The sequence below is a fragment of the Podarcis bocagei genome, assembly GCF_964188305.1.
Source record: "Podarcis bocagei genome assembly, chromosome: 14".
NCBI classification, from domain to species: Eukaryota; Metazoa; Chordata; class Lepidosauria; order Squamata; family Lacertidae; genus Podarcis; species Podarcis bocagei.
Genome location: NC_138139.1, coordinates 27,014,384 through 27,029,616, shown reverse-complemented (window position 1 = coordinate 27,029,616; position 15,233 = coordinate 27,014,384). Strand labels below are relative to the sequence as shown.

At 44.9% G+C, this 15,233-nt stretch overlaps 1 protein-coding gene across 7 annotated transcripts in view; it reads left to right on the top strand.

Annotated features, from left to right (window-relative positions):
• Positions 1–15,233, top strand: part of MEGF11 (multiple EGF like domains 11) — a 343,630-nt gene that overhangs the window by 292,783 nt on the left and 35,614 nt on the right. For all 7 annotated transcript variants that reach the window (XM_081171061.1, XM_081171057.1, XM_081171059.1 and 4 more), the window contains 3 exons: positions 5,411–5,539; positions 9,745–9,873; positions 12,384–12,512. In XM_081171061.1, coding sequence (XP_081027187.1) covers positions 5,411–5,539; positions 9,745–9,873; positions 12,384–12,512 — 387 coding nt within the window. The remainder of the gene's footprint in view (positions 1–5,410; positions 5,540–9,744; positions 9,874–12,383; positions 12,513–15,233) is intronic.

The window sequence follows — 15,233 nt, the reverse complement described above, 5'->3', positions numbered from 1 at the left end:
ACAGGGTGGTCCAAAGGGATGTTGTGGTTCGCCAGCCATCTTCCAGCGGACCACCTGCTGCTGGCTGATAGGATTCTAGCAGGGATTTCATCTCCTCTTCTTTTATTTATTGATTTTAAAATATTTATTTCCTAGGGCAGCTCAGAGTATGAAATTTAAAACAAGTTATTGCAACCGTAGCAAAACAAAGTAAACAAGTAAAACTACATGAATCGGGGCTGCAGTTTTTAATTGATTAACCGGTGAGATCAGTCAGCCTTAAAACGTTTTTAATCAACTGAGTAGGCACCCCTGAGATACATGCGGAAATAATGTTTAGAATAAAAACTGTCAGCGGCAAGCAACATCTTCAGTGGGTCTTTCTCCTTTTGCCCTCTTGGCCGTAGGGGGAATCCCTTTCCTACGATGATGCCTCACAACAAGAGTGCATCATCTTAGAAACAAAGGAAATGGGTTTTCTTGCTTTAGAAATGGCCAGCATGACGAAGGTGCTTCTGGCGAACCAGAGCAGCTCACAGAAATGCCATTTACCTTCCCGCCAAAGCGGTACCTATTTATCTACTTGCACTTGACGTCCTTTCAAACTGCTAGATGGGCAGGAGCTGGGGCCAAACAACGGGGGCTCACCCCGTCGCGGGGATTCGAACTGCCAACATTCCGTTCAGCAAGCCCTAGGCTCTGTGGTTTAGACCACAGCGCCACCCGCATACCACTAAGGGCCTTGTACACTAATACAAAAACCTTGAACCTGGCCCAGTAATGTATAGGCAGCCAGTGCAGATTTTGAACACTGGAGTTGATTATATATTGATTTCTCTTGATAGAGGGCTTGTCCACACTTCCACTTCTCCCATGCCTAGGAAGCACATGTCTGAGCAGTTTTCTGCTTTTCCTGTGCTTTCTAGGCGTGGGTCCGAGAAATTTTTTGTTTGCCCCGCCACTTTCCCTGGGAAAACTTGCTCTTTAGCGCTGAATCAGTGCAAACATCAATTGAGGTTTGTTCCAATTCAGCTATAAAGATTGAGATTTCCCAGCAGAAAGCAGCAAGAAGAGAGGAAGTCTGGATGCACCCTTAGTTCCGTTTACATTCCTTAGAATTTGGGTTGTGGTCAATGACAACTTTATAAGCTCAACAAGGGGGTCATTGAACCCTAATCTGGATTTATGCAATGGGAGGCCAAAGCCAAGCTAAGGATCCCCTACCATTAATAGGAATACAAGCAGCTTGGATTGATAACGAATTATAGCTGCCAGAAAACAGCTGATATCTCAGCAGGGGCTTGGAGTAGTCCCCCTTCAGAGCTCTAATAACTAATTAACATGGCAATTACATCCTTGTATTCCTAATACAGAAAGCATTATTCCCCTTTTCTGTATTCAAAATGTCTCAGATCCATTTAACTATTGTTTGTGCGTAATGCATGCAGCTTCAGTGAAGATCTTAATAGGCTCTGAGAAGGGTAAACAACTCACTTTTGAAAATGGTTCTAGTGGGTTGTTTCCCCCCCTACACGGTTCAGAGAATCTTGGAGAATGAAGATATATAGTAAACATTTTACAGGCAAATATACCTCACAATACCATATATATCCCATTATATGGTTGAGTTGACTTGTTTTCCAAATTGCTCAGCCTTTGGCTTCATAGGTAATGAAATGTGCAACAGTGTTTTGTTCATCTGAGGCCGACTTGCATCAGAACCAGACCAACCAAACTACCAGGTTCTGGACTACCAGGTTCCCAGTGCACTCTGGGTTGCTGTTTTTTTACCAGCCAGTAGGGCATTGCAGTTCATGTCTAATGACAGCATTTGCATGTCGTGGTCAACACTATTTATTATATTTATTTATCCCATGTATGAATCATCACCTATGAAACGTCTCAAAGTGATTGACGGTAATAACATCAACAATTTAAATAATTTATTATGTTAAAACTATTCAAATCCAATGCAGATAACAGACTGGGATTTAGAAGGCTTGTTGAAGGAAAACTATAGGTCATGGTTTAGTGTGAACACAGAAAAGATCCATGCTTTCCCAGCAGGAGCAACAAAGCCACATTCTCTAGTTTAGTGTTACATACAAACTGAGGACTGTGGTTTGTTTTGCTCCAAACAGGGGAGAAATTTGACTCAGTTCACATTTAAAGCTGAATTTCTCAAATTTGCACTTTCTGAAAGGAGCCTGCGAATGAAAACGCTTCCACCCTCCAGAATTTGCCTGTATTTGAATTTTTCTCCAACCTGTTTACAGAAATGTAACTCTTACAGAAATGTGTGCATTAAAAAAAATTAGTGAATATAACATACAGCTGCATACAAATGTTATTGGGAGGAATCTGCCATGAAATGCTAAAGAATTTTCATGCAGCTTATTTTTTTAATGCAAATTGCTACAGCATTGTGGAGAACTGAATTTAAGGTATAAAAAATGAGAAGCAGAGAGAAACCAAAATTGGCAACTCCTCCTATCCCCAGCTCCAAAAAGCAAAACAAAACAAAATCCACAATGTTAATCAAAGCTGGCTTTCCCATAGTTGTGTTTTGTCCTTTTTGACTGAAACAAACTATGACCACCAGTTTGGACATTACACCAAGGCAGAGAGCATAGTTTTTTCCAGCCACTGGCTTATGGGGGAGAGCAAAGCAAAAGTCATCTGTGTTCCATGGTTTACCATGATGTGCAAACTGGGCCATTGTCATGTCAGCAGCAAGTCAGTTTGCTTTCATAAAATGATGTGTGGATATTGAGTACAGATCCATATGAAACAGATCATCCATTCTCGTTTAACCCATCAAAAGGGGGTGTAGCCACTTGTGCCTCTGCACTTGTGCCTCTGTTTTTAAAAAGAGAGAAAGTTAATGTTTATTATTAAGAATAATCAACAAATGAATTGGGAATAGAAAGGAAGAAGATAAGAGAAGAAAGCTGTCATAGCAACAAGAAGTAAATGTAAAATGACCAGAGAGAACAGATGATATAAATTCGCACTTAAGGGGGTAGGGATGGGAATAAGGTCCATGCTAAGTATGAAAGGAAAATGAGAGAAATGAGAGGAGATGGCTAACAAAAAATACTTTGAGAGGCTTGCGGAGATGGGAAGCCGGAAACATCAGAGGAAAAATCTTCCTCACTTAGAGCCTCTGGGTCAACAAATTCAGCCTGAAATGGGGAGGCTGTGTCACAAAACCTCCAGAGCAAACACCTTGAGGAATGCTGACCTGTGGAACTCTTTGCCACAAGGAAACTGCTGTGAAGGGGGTGGGGGGAAACAGCCATTTCTGAATATGTATTAGATATTCATAGAAAGCGATGCCAGTAAATGTCAGCTGACCATGCCAAACTCTGACTCTGTCAGTGCCACCATTTTGTGACTGGGGGTGGGGTGGACTTTTTAATTTTCAGCTGCCTTAAGTGGGCCCCGGCAGTAGAAAGATTGAGAAGCCCTCTCTGAGAGTATATGTGATTTCCCAGCAACTTCTGTGACTCTGTCGCAGTCCGATAAGGGCCGTATAACATCATCGCCTTCTTTTTATTTTATGTAAATTGGCTTTCTAAAACCAGGCTGTTGGGAACGTCCTCTTGATGGGATTATGTTTCTGCCAAGGATGCCTGTCACTGAATCCATCTTTTTTTCTCCCCTCGATAACAAAATTGTGTTATAATATTGCTGAGATCTGTTAGAACAATGGGCCTGTGCATGAGGGAAGACAGGTGGACAGATTGTTTCGGTGTTTCGTCCTTTCTCTCTAGTGTGAATATTTCTCCCTTCTCTTCCCGCCTGCTACGTTTTCTCTCATTTCAGTGAGAAAACTGTTCCGTTTAGCATTTAACTTCAAAGTCAACTTTATCTACTCTGGGAGGGAGATAAGTGTGTTTTGAGACTGTATGTGATTGTCTTCCGGCCTATTCTTACCGTCCCTGTCATGGCGGGAGTTGGAACTGGCAGATGATTCCCAGCTCCAGATTTTAATCTCGGACTGAAGCGCTTTGGGAATAGATTGAGGTCATCTCCCGTGAATGTGAATCAGGAAGCATGAATTGTCGAAATGCTAAAGTAGGGAAATAATGCCAAAACAAAAACAAAATACCTCTACCTATTTGCAAGGCTATGAGTCCAGTTATGTTTGTGTGCCTTTCGTTGCACTGATGGACTGGGTGAGCTGGTTTTATCTGTTTAGTGAGCGTGGTTATATGATGCCTGCTTTTGTCAGGGAGAGAATCCAGCAGCCAATAAGAACAATTTGACAATGCTTCCATTGTCATGCTAGAAAACAGGGACTACGTACTGGTTTTCCATCAGTATTCTGTAGTTATGTTGGAACCTAAGGATATAACTGTCTGTATAGAAGAGTTTAATTCAATACCCTCAAGACCTGCTACGGTTACAGCGTTCCTTCACCAACCTGGGGCACGCTGTATGTTTTAGACAAGTCAAGGCTGCGATGGCTGGTGCTAATTGGAGTTGAATTCCAAAACATCTGCAGGGCACCAGATTGGCTTTAGAATAAAATTAAAGGGGTTTTTCCTCCCCTGTCTTATGGACTAAGCAGTGCTAGGTGAAAAACTTAATACTGATGCTCTCTCTCTTTCCCTCCCTCCCCCCCCTTTCTCTCTCTCTCTCTCTCTCTGTTTTCTTTTGTAATGACGTGTGTCCTAATCAATGGATGGATTTACAGTGGTACCTCAGGTTACATACGCTTCAGGTTACTTACGCTTCAGGTTACAGACTCCGCTAACTCAGAAATATTACCTTGGGTTAAGAACTTTGCTTCAGGATGGGAACAGAAATCGTGCTCCGGCAGCGCAGTGGCAGCGGGAGACCCCATTAGCTAAAGTGGTGCTTCAGGTTAAGAACAGTTTCAGATTAAGAACGGACCTCCGGAATGAATTAAGTACTTAACTCAAGGTACCACTGTATTTCATCCATCTGTAGATGGATGGATTTCTATGGATATATACTTATTGAAAGCCATGCATAGCAACCTGTGGCCACAGAGGGGAATAGGCATCCTTTTTGTCACCAGAAAACTCATTCAATGGGTCTCAGTTTAGCATTGTGATTTGTGTTTCACGAGGTGTTTCCAGAATCTCACTAGCCACCTGGCCATGTGCCTCCTTGGCTTCAGCAGCTGAACCACATCTTTTACCTTCAGGGCATTCTCTCTACACACACACACCATAGTCCAGTGACCAATAATGCAATAATGAAGCTCAGTGAGACTCAAGACAAGGTTATCTTTGGGTCAGTGTGTCTGGCTGTTAACTAGAAGGTTGGTAGTACGAGTCCACCCTGGGATGGCTGTGGGCAGGATTCTTGCATTGCAGCGGGTTGGACTAGATGAACCTTAGGATCCCTTCCAACTCTACAATTCTATGATTCTGTGTGCATTTCTGTTTCTATACAGTGTGTCCAAGCGGAAGATATGGGAAGGATTGTGCCGAAGTGTGTCTGTGCACCAACAACGGGACATGTAACCCCCTGGATGGGTCTTGCCAGTGCTACCCTGGTTGGATAGGCAAAGACTGTTCCCAGAGTAAGGAGCAATTTCTTTTTCTGTCTTTCATAGCAATAGGTCTGCCTTATTTTCATGTGAAAAACACATTTGCTTGTCCTTCACCCTGATTTGCGGTATAGCCACATTGAGACGAAGCAGGAATTGTTGAAGAAAGGCAGATTGGAACAAATGAGTCTTCAAGAATTGCCTGAATTGAAGGGGCCTCTCATAGGTGTGAGAAGGGAGGTCCACAAATGTGGAGCCACCATCAAGAAGGCCCTATTCCTTGGGTTCACTAATCTAATATACCATATTTGTGGGCAGTCTATATCTGATCTTATAAGTAGACCAGGTTTGTACAGGCAAAGCTGAGTGTCCTTTAGATAAGCCAGCACCATTTAGGGCTAACACCAGTTCTTGGCTGTCACAGTGAAACCCTTTATCCGTGTCTCTTTGCATCTCTGTCATTGGTTTGGGAAAACATGGTTCATTCTGTGTAAAGTTTCACATAGTAAAGGATGGCTCTTTGTCCAGTTAATAGCCATTAATCAAATCAAAATGACTCCTCCAGGATAGCCCAGGTAAGGAAGCAGCCCTAGTTCAGAATAGTAAATTCAACAACAAAGATTTAAAAAACACTTATGCACAAACCTATCTACTAGGAACTCTGTCCCTGAACCCAACCTTGCTACAAGGTTTTCTACTTAGTATTCTTGTTTGTTTGCATAGGTGAATTTGTATTGAACTGCGAAGCAAATGTACCCATTTGTATTGCTAGAGCAGGCTTTGCCAGCCTGGCACCCTCCAGATGTTTTGATCTGGAGGGCACTGACTTGGCAAAGGCTGTTCTAAAGGAAGGTCTGTTCATTCTTTTCAACACTTTCTTTTAGAAATCATTAAGTGATCAACAATTCTGTGTTGCAAGGTCCATATGGCTGAGAAAATTAGAGAGATGAGATATTCCTATTACACATAATTTAGTTGTTAAAATCAGTGCTTTCTGGAGGGACGTGTGGTGACTTCTCTGAAATTGCCTAGGTAGAAGATTGACATTTGAGGATCCAAAAACTGGCATTTCCCTAATGAATCCTTAATTGGAGGCGGATCATCTCTGGGAAGACCCAGCCTGTCGTTCAGAAATGTTACTTCATATTCACAGTGCAATGAAGGTATTAGACAGCACTTGCAGTAAAACATATTAAACCTCCAGTGATAAAGGAGGGATCGGATAAAAACAGACAGCTGTAATTTTGCTTTTATTGTGCTTCTTCCGCAAGCCAAATATTTCTGTCACTCAAAACAGAAATTAGGAAGCCTGTCAATTTCAAATATAGTTCATTATATTTAGAAAGTAATTGGGAAACTGCTGTTCACTTCTGCTTGACTTCAGGTGACGGGCGCACATTTTCTTTTTCTCTTTTTTCCCCCTTAAAAGTGATTGTGGCTACACATGACAACTGCCTTTAACAAAAGCCGCAATTCTTGCTGGATTCCTTGCGTATTTACTGAAATTTCCAGAAGAGTGCACCGGTGAACATTTCTCCTGCCTCTCTCCATTTTTGTAAACATCCTCCATTAATTAATGAGAAAAGAAATTCAATTCGAGGATAAGGATCAAAGGCGAAAGAATATCTGGTTTATTCTCATGGGTGGGGTGCAGGGTCTGTGATGTGCCTACCCATAATTTTGGAGTGGCCGAGGGTGTTTGTGAACAGGGAAGCAAGGAAGCACCGTTCTCCATTCTGCCCTCTCACAAGCAGCGCTGTTTCCAGTCCACTGCAGTTCATCTTCTACCAGAAATGGCATTATTTGTGTCGCCATCCGCTATGGCGAAATTGCAAAACTTTTTGCGTAATTTACATGGCCATTATGTCTTTCCACTCCATTCATTTCAGTGTAAAGGAAACCCAACGCGAATTGGGGGGGGGGCTGAGAGAACATAATCAGCTACCTATCCTTTGCGACCTGAAAGCAGAAGCAAGAGTGTATAGAGATTGTATGCACTGAATTGGTTTCCATTTCAGACCTGGGGGGAATATGTGGGCACCGTCATTTTCTGCTTCCCTTTCAGATGGACTTCTCTGTCATCCCTGTTTGTGAGGGCTGTTTCTTACATGGGACAACTGTCCCCAGCAGTGTTCTGCACTCTGCAACCTTCTTGACTTCCCAGGCTCTAACTTGAAGCCCAAGAAAGATGCCATGAGGAGGAGAAGGTTGTTAAACAGAGCTTGGATAGCCATCTCTCAGGGATTCTTTAGCTGTGGTTCCTGCATTGCAGGGGCTTGGACTTGATGCCTCTTTTTGTCCCTTCCCACTACGATTGTATAATTCTATGAACTCGTCTCATGGGGGCTTTTCAGATCAGGAAAGACCGGAGGTTGCAAAGAGAGTGGAAAAACATTTTGTGGGGGTATTGGAGAACACAATTCCCCTTGGCCACCTTACAACAGTAATAATAATAAATTTTTATTTTATTTTAGTTATTCAGAAAACCGGGCTCAGGGCGGCAGCTAACAACAAATTTAAAACACTTAATTGTAAGAGCAGCATAAAATACAGTATAAAAACATGAATAACAATAAAATTCAAAGTTCAGAAATCAATTTGGGGTAAATCCATCTAATAAGCATTAGATAGTCACCAGGGCAAGCTGGCTGAATTGGGCCAGCGAGGAGGCCAGGAGAGAATTAGCTGTGGAGGTCTCAGAGCAAGTAATCTTCATAAAAGGGGAGGGGGAGGGAAGAGAAGGGAAATAAAAGATCAGACTTAAAAGATCAGAGCCATCACTGAAAAGGCCCTGGCCCTGGTGGAAGATAGTCTGACTTCCTTAGGGCCTGGGACCTCTAACTATGGTTATTCATGGACCTTAAGGTACTCTGTGGGGCATACCAGGAGAGGCAGTCCCGTATATACGAGGGCCCTAAGTCACAAAGGGCTTTAAAGGTCAAAACCAGCACCTTGAACCTGACCCTATACTCCACCGGGAGCCAGTGCAACTGGTAAAGCACTGGGTGAATATGCTCCGATGGCAGGGACCCCATGAGGAGCCTCTCTGCAGCATTCTGCACCTGCTGGAGTTTGTGGGACAGTAAGGGAAGCTCAGGGACGCGGGTGGCACTGTGGGTTAAACCACAGAGGCTAGGACTTGCCAATCAGAAGGTCAGCGGTTCAAATCCCCGCGACGGGGTGAGCTCCCATTGCTCGGTCCCTGCTCCTGTCAACCTAGCAGTTTGAAAGCACGTCAAAGTGCAAGTAGATAAATAGGTACTGCTCCAGCGGGAAGGTAAACAGCGTTTCCGTGTGCTGCTCTGGTTTGCCAGAAGCGGCTTAGTCATGTTGGCCACATGACCTGGAAGCTGTACGCCGGCTCCCTCGGCCAGTAAAGCGAGAAGAGCGCCGCAACCCCAGAGTCAGCCATGACTGGACCTAATGGTCAGGGGTCCCTTTACCTTTACGGGAAGCTCAACACACTCTATTCTCACCGATATGCTAAAATGCCCTGAGAATGAAGCAGAAAAACCCTGAATCTCTTTTTCACCGGGGGGGGGGGAGAGAGACTTTTGATAAATTTGAGAAGAAATGTTGGCGTACCACTAGGCATCATGCCCCCATTACCCTCTGGTTCTATGTGGGCGTGAGTGCACACTCAGAGCTCCCCATTGACTACTGTGCAATATGCAATTCCATTTTAGATACCTGGTGACAGGTGTATTCGGACATCTGAAGTGTTGCATCAGTTTTCCCAATTATGCTGCTAGCACTTCTACTCTGCTTTTCTAATGTTCTTTTCACCCTGTTGCATTATGAAACCGTGGCCTTTTTGGCCAATATACTGGCATGTCCTGCTAAATTTCACTCACACCCTACCCTTTCTACACAGCCAGCTTTCTTCCCTCCCCCCATGATTCCCCCATGAAAACAGCAGGAAAGAACTGCGTGCCAATATGCCTCCCCAAATTTTGTTGCTTTACTCTCATGATTTTCCAGGTAAAGGGAAGGCGGCAAACGGGATTTTTTCTAGAATCAAATAACATGGAGCACTAAGCATGCACTATATTCCATTCATTTTCTGGAAATGGGTTTTATATTGTGTGAAAGCTTAAGAAAGAAATTAACAGTTGGGGAAACATTGGGGGGAATGGAGTAAACTGCTATGTGAATGCAGCCGAAGTGGCTGGCCTTTCAAAAACATAGATATATGGAAATATTGTATAATTGTTTTATCTCTCTTTCTTTCTCTCCAGCATGCCCTGTTGGCTTTTGGGGTGCAGACTGTTTTCATTCTTGCAGTTGTCACAATGGTGCAGTGTGCAGCCCTCACGATGGAGAATGCAGGTGCACCCCTGGCTGGACAGGTCCCTACTGTACACAACGTAAGATTTACAGCTTTAAATGATGGTGGTGGTGGTGTTTAGTGGGAATGTGTCTGTTTTTAAAAAGTATGCACTGCCCCCTTGCGGGAGCTTCCTGCATTGCATCCAGGGGGGTGGGTTTTGCTAATGCACACTTAATCTCTGCCAAAAAACAAAGCAAAGAAACAAATGTTCCTAGTAAAAAGAGATGTTAACCAAAAGAGAAAAAAAGAGGAATAAAACTTGATTTATCTATTTGTGTACATAACATCTTAATTCCCCAGCACTTACTTCCAAGGCAGACACGTCAACATTTCTGCAGTGCACTTAATTTGTTCTGAGACAAAGCCAAACAAGACCACCAGATTTATTTTGAAATTAGGAGATCACTTACCTGTTTCCTTCCAGCGGAATGGCAGTTTTTAGAACCTGAACATTTGGAATTAGGAGACTTTTTAAATGCAAGCTTCTGCATCATTAGCAGCCAAGCGTTCTAAATTAAATAGTTGAAATTGGGGAAGGGCTGTTGATCAGCGGTGAAGCATCTGCTTTGCATGTAGAAGGTCCCAGTGGCATCTCAAGGTAAAGCTGGGAATGTCCCCTGCCTGAAGCCCTGGAGAACAACTACTGCCAGTCAGTGCAGGCAATACAGAGCTAGATAGACCAATGGTCTGGTTCAGTATAAGGCAGATTCCTATGTCACTGTGTAAGAGTCACACTTCAACATCTTTACAAGGCTGACTCACACATTTAAAGAAAACATATCAATTTCCTTCTGGGTCCCTCTCCACCCATGCTGTCTCTACAAGTCATAGGAACATAGGAAGTGGCCTTATACTAAGACAATTGGTCCACCCAGTTCAATATTGTCTACACTGGCAGCGGTTTTCCAGAGTTTCAGACTGGGGTCTTGCCCAGCCTTACCTGGAGATGTCAGGATTTGATCCTGAGACCATCTGCCTGCAAGGCAGATGCTCTACCACTGAGCTACCATTCTGGTGCTGCTGTTCTCCCCTAGTCTACATACTCTGTGGTTGCCTCTTTCCCCCATCATGGCTCTTCTGCTGCAGAGCAGCTAGCAGCCACCCTCAGACGTCCCTGCATTTCCCCTTTCCCCACATTAGGTGTGTTCAGACTTTACATTCAACAAGTATGCAGTCTGTGTACCTGTGTAGACAATAGCTGAGCTGTACCCTTGGACACGGGTGGCGCTGTGGGTTAAACCACAGAGCCTAGGACTTGCCGATCAGAAGGTCGGCGGTCCGAATCCCCCCCCCGCCCCCCGCGACAGGATTAGCTCCCGTTGCTCAGTCCCTGCTCCTGCCAACCTAGTAGTTCGAAAGCATGTCAAAGTGCAAGTAGATAAATAGGTACCGCTCTGGCGGGAAGGTAAACGGCGTTTCTGTGCACTGCTCTGGTTCGCCAGAAGCGGCTTAGTCATGCTGGCCACATGACCCGGAAGCTGGCTCCCTCGGCCAGTAAAGCGAGATGAGCGCCGCAACCCCAGAGTCAGTCACAACTGGACCTAATGGTCAGGGGTCCCTTTACCTTTACCCTTGTACATAAAGAAGGCTGATCGCCGAAGAATTGATGCTTTTGAATTATGGTGCTGGAGGAGACTCTTGAGAGTCCCATGGACTGCAAGAAGATCAAACCTATCCATTCTTAAGGAAATCAGCCCTGAGTGCTCACTGGAAGGACAGATCCTGAAGCTGAGGTGCCAATACTTTGGCCACCTCATGAGAAGAGAAGACTCCCTGGAAAAGACCCTGATGTTGGGAAAGATGGAGGGCACAAGGAGAAGGGGACAGAGGATGAGATGGTTGGACAATGTTCTCGAAGCTACCAGCATGAGTTTGACCAAACTGCGGGAGGCAGTGGAAGACAGAAGTGCCTGGCGTGCTCTGGTCCGTGGGGTCATGAAGAGTCGGACACAACTAAACGACTGAACAACAACAACCCTTGTACATGCAATGAGAGTGCAGTCTGTGTGCCTGTGCACACAGTAGTTTGTACAAATTGACACGTGCACACACTTGCACACAAACAAGAGGCAGCTTGTACCTGTGTTCTCTGTAACTTGTGGACAAGCCTCCTGTGATTTGATCGTGGGCATGGCATGCAGGAACCAAAATAGAGCTTCAGTCACCTGAGCAATTTTGAAACTGGTTTTTTAAAAAGCGGTTGTCGTTTTACTTCCAAGCAGCTTAAGGCAGCACACAGGTTCTCCCCGCCACACCCAACCTTTTTATCCTCAGAACAAGCCTACAAAGTAGGTTAGACTGAAATAAAGTGACTGACCCAGTCAGGTCGCCCAGTGAGCTCCATAGCTAGTTGGGGACTTGACTCTTGGCTTTGCAGCTCCCCTGGTTAATAATAATAATTTATTATTTATACCCCGCCCATCTGGCTGGGTTTCCCCAGCCACTCTGGGCGGCTTCCAACAAAATATTAAGATACAATGGTCTGTTAAACATTAAAAGCTTCCCTTTTCTACTTATTTACCTTTTCTTCTTTCTACCCCACCCCAGGATGTCCAGCTGCTTTCTATGGGAAAAGCTGTGCCAATGTCTGCCAGTGTCAGAATGGAGCGGATTGTGACCACATTACTGGGCAGTGCACATGCAGGACAGGGTTTACGGGGAAGCAGTGTGAGCAAAGTAAGTTGTTTCTGACCTTCTCCCCTTCATCCTAGGAGGGTCTTTTCCCTTTGGCTGTGTTCACAATTGAAAATGAATATATGTGTGTGTGTGTGTCCTCACATCTTATGCTCTGTTTCAAGTTGTGGGAGGCAGCTGTTGAAGCTAATTGCAAAGCACCTGTAAGGGTTGGGAGTTACTCGTGCGTAAACCTTCCCGTTTGGAAGCTTGGTTGCATAGGTTAAACCGTCTTGATTGCACAGCCCATCTCAGCGTGGCTGCCTCAGTCGCTAGCAGAATCTGTCTGTGGGCGTTTCTTAAACCTTTGCCAGCATAAAAGCTGCTTGACACCCAATCGTCTCCGCCTCTCATTGCGCGGAAGTCTCCTGCGCAGGGAGGGCGTGGGTAGTGGAGGACCAGTGCTCTCCTCACTGACTTCCAAGGAAGAATCCCGGAGCCCTTCCACCTCCTCTGCCATTTGCTCTCCTGGATCCTTGGTGTTGCGCTGATTTCCTTCCCCCTCTATCAAGCTACGTCTCCCCCTTGTGCTGGTACCTTCCCCTGCAGAATCGGAGAGCCTCTCCTTCTCCTGTTGCTCTGATGTCAGTTCCCTGACAGCACCCTTCCACCTTCTGCTACAGCAGCAGTGGGGAACCTTTTTAAGAACATAAGAAGAGCCAGTAGCTCATCTGGTCCAGCATCCTGATCTCACATTGGCCATTCTACTATCAAACAGCTCTTACCACCAGAAAGTTCTTCCTAATGTTTAGCTGGAATCTCCTTTCTTTTAACTTGAATCCATTGGTTTGGGTCCTACGCTCTGGAGCAAGAGGAAACAAGCTTGCTCCATCTTCCAGCCCTCTTCTTCTCCAGGCTAAACATACCCAACTTCCTCAACAGTTCCTCATAAGGCTTGCTTTCCAGACCCTTGATCATCTTGGTTGCCCTCCTCTGCACATGTTCCAGCTTCTCAATATCCTCCTTAAATTGCAGTGTCCGGAACTGGACACAGTACTCCACAGAGTAGTCCAGGCATGGCAGAATAGAGGGGGGACTATTCTATTTCTCTTGATTTGACACTATACTTGTGTTGATGCAGTCTAGAATAGCATTAGCTTTTTTTGCTGCTTCATCCCACTGTGGACTCATGTTCAGCTTGTGGTCTTCTAAGACCCCCTCAATCCTTTTCCCATGTGCTATTGGCAAGCCAGGTGTCCCCCATCTTGTAAATGTGCTGGTGGTTCTTCCTGCCAAAGTGTAAAACTACAGTGGTACCTCAGGTTGCAGACACTTCAGGTTACAGATGCTTCAGGTTACAGACTCCGCTAACCCAGAAATAGTACCTCGGGTTAAGAACTTTGCTTCAGGATGAGAACAGAAATCGTGCGGCAGCAGCAAGAGGACCCATTAACTATAACTAAAGTGGTACCTCAGGTTAAGAACAGTTTCAGGTTAAGAACTGACCTCTGGAATGAATTAAGTTCTTAACCCAAGGTACCACTGTACTGAAATTAATTTCATTAGTTTGAGCCCAGTTCTCCAACCCGTTCAGTGCTCTCACACCAACTGCTTAATTATCTGTTCTAGGAACTTTCCTTGTATCAATGTCAAGCTCACCGGTTGGTAGCTACCTGGGTCTTCTCCCCACCCCCCACCCCCCACCCTCCCAACTCCCACTTTTTGAAGGTGGGGACAATATTACTGCCTCTGAATGTGGAGACAGACCATAGCCATTTTGGATAGCAGCATTTGATAGCTTTTTCCTCACTCCCACAGGAGTCAAGCTAGATGGTGTTAAAAGAGGATTGGACAAAATCATGGCGGCAGAGGCTATCAATGTTTACTAGCCACAGTGGCTAAGCTTTTGCCCATGGTCAAAAGCAGCAATGCTTCTGAATGCCAGTTGCTGGAAACCACATGAGGAGAGGATGGTTTTGCACATGGGTCATCCTTGCAGACTTCTCCTGGGTGGTCACTGTGAAAACAAAAGAGTAGACTAGATGGGCCACTGGCCTAATCCAGCAGGCTCTGCTTATGTTCTCGTGATCCTATCTCCTAGCAGAGGCTAATCCAATCAAGGCAGCACACAGCAACTCCTAGAATCCACCTTCAGACGTTTACAAAGTATAGGTGCTACAAAGTATAGTTCACAAAGTATTGGTATCTGAAGAAGTGTGCATGCACACGAAAGCTTATACCAAGAACTAACTTAGTTGGTCTTTAAGGTGCTACAGGAAGGAATTGTTCTATTTTGACTATGGCAGACCAACACGGCTACCTATCTGTAAAAGTATAGGTGGTGTGACTTTAATATCACATCAGCTTTTGCTGGGTTCTGTTGTGCTTATTTATTTCTTCAGGCTCAGGAGACAAAAGGAAGTCCTCTTTCACATGGTGCATAGTTCAACAGTGGCATCTGCTCCCACAAACATGCAGTGACGGCCGCCAACTTGGATGGCTTTGAAATGATGGAGGAGAAGGCCATCAATGATGATGGCTGTGTTCTGCCTCCGGCGCTGGACACAGTGTGCCTGTTGCTGGGAATCACAGATGGGGATAATGCTGTTCAGCTCCAATCCTGCTTTCAGCCTTCCCAGTGGGGCATCTGATTGGCCACTGTGAGAACAGGCTGCTGGACTAGATGGGCCCCCATTGGCCTGGTGCAGCTGCAGGGTTCTTATTTATCTGTCTCTTTTATTTGGGGCATTTTTATACTGCCCAATTAACCATGCTCTCTCTGGA